Genomic DNA, 7,714 nt, shown 5'->3' with positions numbered 1-7,714 from the left:
TTTAAAATGAGTTTTTATTGTATAAAAAGATCTAGTTTTTTGAAAGATTTTTGTTAGACATTTAAATTATATAAATTACAGTTTTATTTTAAAATAATTTAGAAAAAGTTCAATTAGAAATATTAAAAAAATTGAAAATATTTTTGATAGTTTGTTTAGAAATATGATTTCTAAAATTTTCATTTTCTAAAAATTTAAATAATTTCTATCAATTTTTAAAAAAATCAATTAAAAATGTCAAAAAAAAAATTGAAAACATGATTTGTTTTAAAATATGATTTCTAAATTTTTCATTCCTTCAAAAATAAATAAATACAACCATATATATTAAATTGTTAGTAAATCCTAATAGCCATCAATCCATAATAAACATCAAAATACTTACCTCATTATAAAATTATATATATTTAAAAAAATATGGGACAAAAACAAAATTCATCTATCTCCACTTACTATGGAGATTATTAATCTACCAGCATAGATCTATTTTAAATACAAATCTAACACCAGCGGAGAGAGATCCAATTTCTTGTGCAAATTTTTTTATGAGTCGACATTATTTAAATGTTTTGTATAGTTATTTATTTATTTATAGATTTTATAGATTTTTTTTTTTTTTTTTCAATTTCAACTTTGATCACTTACGGACAACTTTACACATCATACTAGGCTGTAAAATGAGTCTCTCGGACAACTTTACACATCATACTAGGCTGTAAAATGAGCCTCTCGGCTCAATAAATAAACTTTGCGCAATATCATGGGCCAATATTATGACTTTTTTTTGAAAGAAAAGCTTCATGATTTATATAAAGAGTATATAAAAATCCAGATACAAACGAAGGCATGAGGCCTTGGAGCAAAATGAACAGAAAAACTGTTGCTGTCCAGGATAAGCAATGCGTGGATCTTAGAGAAAACCAAAAGTTATGAGTGCGTGGCACTACAAAGACTTTAGAAAGAAAGAGCCATCCGGATCTGAATTCAAAATACAGAAATCATCCATAATACCAAGATCGAAGTTAATCCTCAGAAGGCAAGTATCCCAGGATTTTTGTCAAAATAGAGTCAAGTGGCAGAGAAGAATTCTGGAAAATGTGGACGTTCCTCCACTTCCAAAGGAACCAGCAGGTAATGATGAAAAGAGAGCGCCAAACAGGACGCTGCGCACTCCACCAGACGAAGGCATCCTGAACAGAAGGAAAAACTCTGAGAGAAAAGCCATAGATTGAGGACAGAACATACCAGATTGAGGAGGAAGCGCCACAATGGAAGAACATATGCAAGTTGGATTCAACACTGTTGCGACACATCTGGCATTGGCTCGGCCCCTGCCAGCCTTTCCTTTGCAAAACCTCCCAAGAGAGATTCCTATTTGAGAACAGAAGCCAGGAGAATAAGATCATCTTGAGAGGGCAGGAGGCTTTCCAGAAAGGGGGAGGAAAGAAAGGCGAGGGAGGCTGCCGGAGCGAGGAGAGAGCTGCATATAATTCTTTAACAGTAGTTTGCATAGCAGGCTTCTCAAGGGACCAGATGAGCGCATCTACATAGCCCGATTGCATTCTTCCTTTGCTGGAGAAACCGATGACAGCCAAATCCCAAGAGGGACGGAGAGACTGAGGGATGGAAAGATCTTCTGCGCTCTTCCAAACAGGAACTTGAGAAGACCAGGAATGGATTAACTTGTTCCAAGTAAAGAGGCCTTTTGAATGGAAAAAGAGAACTAAATCTGGAGAAATCAACAATTCAAGATTTAGCTGAGTTGGATCGAGGCCGATAAAAACGTTGGAGCCGGATGAGAGCGTCCATTTAAGCTGACCTAAGAAGAAGGATTGAAGCTTCCTGAAGCTTTGCCAAATGATGGAGCCAGCCCTGATTCCCAACGACTTCCTTCTGAACCAGAAAGCCATATTCCTCCCTTTAAGATATTTTTGATTTATTAATCTGCTCCACTGACTTTTACCAAAAATACCTCTGATAAGAGATTTACAAAGGAGAGCTCTCCCAAAAGGAGACATATTCAGGAGACCCCAGCCACCCTGCTTCTTCGGCTTAGATAATAATTCCATCTTTGCTAAGTGAAACATATTATGACTTATCAATACGGCATGCTCAAAAAAACCACAATTCACTTCATATGACACTTATATGACATTTTTTAATAATCAATTTAATTAAAAGAGCAAAAATAACATAACAAGTTTGGAGAAATCTCAACCTTTGATTTGTGTATACTACTATGTATATTCTAGAATATTTAGTGGAGATTAAAACACTACAATCCATTTGATAATTATTGATAATAAAACTAAAATTTTAGAAGCTCCATTCCAAAATAAACACACTTATTCACATAAAAATATATCAATGGTAGAATATTCTTCATTATACACAATCTAAAAGATAAAATCATGAGTTTCCAAATAGTTTTTCCATTTCTAAACTTATGCCATGTTTACAACTTCAATATTATAAATTTTTAATTTCACATAAATTAAACAATTAACAAAAACTACATAATAGCTAGTACGTGTAGCTTAAATATAACTTAATTAAATTAAAAAACAATAAACACAAAAATAAAACAATTAACTAATATCGTTTATATTAACATATATACAATTTAAAATATATATCTTTTGTTTTTTATTAATATATATAATTTGTTATAATTTATTAAAATATGTTTGTAATATAATAATAACTTGAAAAGATGGAAAAAAAATTTATAAAATAAAAAAATAAAAAATAAAAAATAAAAAAGTTAAATAAAAAATAATAAAAAATAAAAAATTAGTAATTAATAATTTTTTTTATTAAACATTTAATCATGAGATCATTTCAATCAATCACATTACAAATAAATAAATTTAAATAATAATAAAAAATACAAAAAAATAAATTTTAAATTTTAAATTGAATAATTAGTATAAACAAAAATATATACGCATGGAATCAAAGAAGAATTGAGTGCATACATGGCGCAAGTATTATAAATTAAATTAAATTAAATTAAATGAAACCCATTTAATTTGGGTAACTGAAAGACACAGTTTGAAACCCATTTATTTTCGGAGAGATGGAATGCACAATTTGTAACCCCTTATTTTATGATTGTCGTTTTTCGTCATCGATTTATGTTTTTAAACGTCGTTATTGAAGGTTGGAAAAAGAAAATGTTGATAGAGGTGGTATGAAAAACCAAGCCAAATATTTTATGTTTTTTTGAATTTCTCCCGTTTACCCTAAATGACTTTTTAAATTTTTAAAGTCATTTTAGAGGATTACACTGGCAAACCAAGTTTATCCATCTCAACTTGCAGTTACCGCTTGGGATGCTTATTTGAAAGCGACAGGGGATAGGGCGTGGTATTAGACAAATGAGACGGGTACAGCAGAGGGCATACTATGAAAAACAATGGGGTAGAACCGTAGAGGTCAGGGCAAATTCCAATTTCCAACAGTGAGCGTCATCATGTATCTATGTCCATGTTCCTTCCTATTCATTCAATTGTGTCGAGCCCCTGTCCTGTTAACCTTCCCTGGCAACAGGGACTCGGACCCTACCCTGTCCTTAGGGCCCCAACCCGGACCTGTCCTCTTCACTTCTTCATGGGGTTTACACAAGTGGGCTTTAAGTTTCCTCCTAGGATCCTGTTAAGCAGGCCAGAATTGGTTCGTTGAAGGCGTGGCGAGGCGGGGAAGGTGCAGAGATTTCTGTTATGCAACATGAGTAAGCAGAAGCTGGTGGTGGAGGTGGCGGACGCCAGCAATTTGATGCCCAAGGATGGGCAGGGATCGACGAGCGCGTTTGTGGAGGTAGATTATGATAGCCAGCGGTCTCGAACACGTACTATAGAGAAGGATCTGAATCCACATTGGAATGAAAAATTGGTGTTTTCTGTCACTGAGCCCAGGAACCTCCCTTATCAGACTGTGGACATTTATGTGTATAATGTGAGGAAGGACAACCGCCGTAATAATTTTCTGGGCAAGGTTCGGATTCACGGGAGCAGCATTGTGAAGCAGGGGGAGGAGAGTTTGCAGAGGTTCCCGCTCGAGAAAAGGAGTTTGTTCTCGCTCATAAAGGGGGACATTGGGCTGAAAGTTTATACTGTCAATGACAAAGATGGAGGCGGTGGTGGTGGTGGCGGCGCTGGCAATGGCAATGGTAAGAGCAACAGCAACAGCAACTCATCTGGTGGAGAGGGTACAGTTAAGGATGGGAAAGAGGGGAAGGAGAACAATGAGGGAAAGGGGAATAAAGAATCCAAGGAAGAGAAGAAGATTTCTGATGAGAAGGTGAAGAAAGAAGTTGTAGGTAAACCAAGCGTCGTTACGAATGTAATGCATCAGGCAGCTCAGGCGGCTCAGGCACCGGCGAAGTCCGTGCAGGAGAAGAAATTGGAAGTGAGGCCTGCAGTGATGCATATGAGTAGTCATGGTCCTGGTATGGGTTCTGTTGCCGGACCCGGCCACGGGCCGCCGATGGAGTTTGCACTGAAGCAAACTTATCCTCAGCTTGGTGGTGGTGGTGTAGGAACCACGATTCGAGATAAGACAGGCAGCACTTATGATCTGGTAGAGCATATGCAGTATCTGTATGTTCGGGTCGTGAAGGCCAAAGATCTCCCCGCCAAGGACATTGGTGGGAGCTGTGACCCTTTTGTTGAGGTCAAGGTGGGGAATTACAAGGGAGCCACGAAACATTTCGAGAAGACGACCAATCCAGTTTGGAACCAGGTTTTTGCCTTTTCAAAAGAGCGGACCCCGACCTCAATGTTGGAGGTTGTGGTGAAAGATAAGGATTTTGTGAAAGATGATTTTATCGGGCGGGTTACCTTTGATCTGCTCGAAGTGCCCATCAGAGTGCCGCCTGATAGTCCTCTTGCGCCTCAGTGGTATCGGCTTGAGGACAAGAAGGGGGAAGGGAAGGTGAAGGGTGAGTTAATGCTGGCTGTCTGGTTGGGCACTCAGGCGGACGAAGCATTTTCAGAGGCATGGCACTCGGACGCAGCAGCAGTGCACTCGGATGGGCTTGTGAATACTCGATCCAAGGTCTATCTTTCGCCCAAATTGTGGTATGTGAGGGTGAATGTGATAGAAGCTCAGGATTTGATCCCCAGTGACAAGACTAAGTTTCCTGATTTTCATGTCAAGGTTCAGTTGGGAAATCAGATGATGAAGACAAAGCCGGCTGTGCCCAGTCGAAACATGAGTCCTTTCTGGAACGAGGAGTTGCTTTTTGTGGCAGCAGAGCCATTCGAGGATCATTTGATTCTCACGGTTGAGGATCGTTTGGGGCCGAATAAGGAAGAAATTATGGGGAGAGTAATAATTCCTCTGAATATCATAGACAAACGACTGGATCATAAGACTGTGAATCCCCGTTGGTATAGCCTTGAGAAGCCTGCTGTTGCTGCGGCCGAGGGGGAGCCGAAGAAGAAAGAAGTGAAGTTTGCCAGTAGAATTTATCTGAGATTGTCTTTAGATGGGGGCTATCATGTCCTGGACGAGTCTACTCATTACAGTAGCGATCTGAGGCCGACCCACAAGCATCTCTGGAAGCCTTACATTGGTATTTTGCAGGTTGGGATCTTGAGCGCTCAGAACTTGCTTCCCATGAAGACCAAAGATGGGCGAGGAACAACGGATGCTTACTGCGTTGCAAAATATGGACAGAAATGGGTTCGTACCAGGACTGTGATTGATTCCTCAAGTCCCAAATGGAATGAGCAATATACCTGGGAAGTTTTTGATCCCTGTACAGTAATCACTGTTGGTGTTTTTGACAATTGCCATCTTCAAGGGGGCGAAAAGTCTTCAGCATCTGTGAAAGATGCCCGGATCGGCAAGGTTCGAATCCGCCTTTCAACTCTCCAAACAGATCGCGTTTACACACATGCCTACCCTCTATTGGTGCTTCATCCCTCAGGGGTCAAAAAGATGGGCGAGCTTCATCTGGCTGTTCGGTTCTCCTGTTCGTCTCTGATGAACATGATGCAGATTTACACACAGCCATTGCTGCCCAAGATGCATTACCTTCATCCCCTTTCTGTAACACAGCTTGAAGGTCTGAGATACCAGGCAATGCAGATAGTGGCAATGCGGCTGAGCCGAGCCGAGCCGAGCCTGAGGCGAGAAGTGGTGGAGTATATGCTGGATGTGGATTCACATATGTGGAGCATGCGCCGCAGTAAGGCAAATTTCTTCCGCATAATGAATGTCCTGGCTGCTCTCACAGCGGTAGGGCGATGGTTCAACGATATATGCCTCTGGAAAAACCCTGTAACCACTGTCCTAGTGCACATCCTCTTCTTGATTCTCATCTGGTACCCAGAACTCATTCTTCCTACAGTCTTCCTCTACATGTTCCTGATTGGGATATGGCAATATCGATTCCGTCCACGGCACCCACCCCATATGGACACACGCCTCTCCCACGCCGAACAGGTTCACCCAGACGAACTGGATGAAGAATTCGACACATTCCCCACTAGCAAAGCCTCTGACATTGTGAGAATGCGATACGATCGGCTCAGGAGCGTTGCTGGGCGAATACAGACCGTGGTGGGAGATATGGCTACTCAGGGAGAAAGACTTCAAAATCTTCTGAGCTGGAGAGATCCACGAGCGACTACCATATTTGTCATATTTTGCTTGATAGCTGCCATAGTTCTCTATACCACGCCCTTCCAGGTAATCGCAGTGGTTTTTGTTCTGTATCTCCTGCGCCATCCCAGGTTCCGCTACAGGCTTCCTTCTGCTCCTCTCAATTTCTTCAGGAGGTTGCCTGCTCGTACCGATAGTCTGTTGTAAAAACAGCTTGGTCTTTCGTGTCTGCTGAAGCTAGAGCTCTGTTCTTTTGATTTAACTTTTGTTCTGTGAATATATTATTCTACCCGTGTATGTTTCTTTAGTTTACAGTTCCAAGTTATTTCTTCAACAGCTGTAATTGATGATCTATCTATGATTTTATAGCTGCAATAGTGCAGAATTACCAGCATTCCTGTTCTGAGACAGTGTGTCATTGAAGCTTTTCCCCTTCAACTAATCTAATGTATGGGCACCTCTGCATGTTGTGCAGTGGAGGAGCTTGTAAATTTTATTATAATCTAATTTCCTTCTGGAACTTCTCCAGAGTTGATGCTCTGTATAGCTAACTGTACCATATTTTTCAACACAGGAAGAGTGAATGCTTATTTCAGGTCTGCTCTCTTTTTCCAACATTACAGCTCCATCTTTGGATACTGTATAGGAGTTACCCGTGCCTTTGCCATAGTCTTTTCAGAAGACGAACCAATATTATGACTGATTGCATTAATAAGAAGTTAAGTTTGGTGTGGGAACGTGGTGGAATCTGATCAATGTCTGAATTTTTTGAGCTTTTTTAGATTTGTGACCCAAAAGAAGTTACTTTTGCCACAAGATTAGTGACTCTTTATTCGTTTTTTAAGAATTTAAATTTGTAACCAGAGAGAAAATCCTTCCACCACAGGATTACCAGTCTCTGTTTATTATCCAAAACTAAGAAGCAGATAGTTCAATCACTTAAACTGGGTTGCTTACAGTGACCTATGTGAAGTGATTGGTGGAATTATCCCATTGATGTGAGTTATTTTTCCATCTGCACATTCTGCATCGCTGTGCAGCACCATTGTATCAACTATTTCCGTATCTCAATAATTTGCATCACTGTGCAACACGAACGTAA

At 39.7% G+C, this 7,714-nt stretch overlaps 1 protein-coding gene across 1 annotated transcript; it reads left to right on the top strand.

The window, feature by feature from the left end:
- The first annotated feature begins 3,418 nt into the window (after positions 1-3,418).
- On the top strand, positions 3,419-7,156 carry LOC149179911 (FT-interacting protein 3-like). Its single transcript, XM_089415847.1, has one exon. The coding sequence runs from the start codon at positions 3,730-3,732 to the stop codon at positions 6,817-6,819; it is 3,090 nt and encodes a 1,029-aa protein (XP_089271973.1). The 5' UTR covers positions 3,419-3,729; the 3' UTR covers positions 6,820-7,156.
- The last annotated feature ends 558 nt before the right edge of the window (positions 7,157-7,714 follow it).

The sequence above is a fragment of the Pinus tabuliformis genome, chromosome 3_2, assembly GCF_031772625.1.
Source record: "Pinus tabuliformis cultivar Carrire ecotype Pingquan chromosome 3_2, CPIR1, whole genome shotgun sequence".
Lineage (NCBI taxonomy): Eukaryota > Viridiplantae > Streptophyta > Pinopsida > Pinales > Pinaceae > Pinus > Pinus tabuliformis.
This window is presented reverse-complemented; position numbering and strand designations above follow the sequence as displayed.

What these genes read in the sequence shown, in the direction of transcription:
- LOC149179911 (XM_089415847.1), top strand. Translation starts at nt 3,730, where the DNA reads ATGAGTAAGCAGAAGCTGGTGGTGGAGGTGGCGGACGCCAGCAATTTG.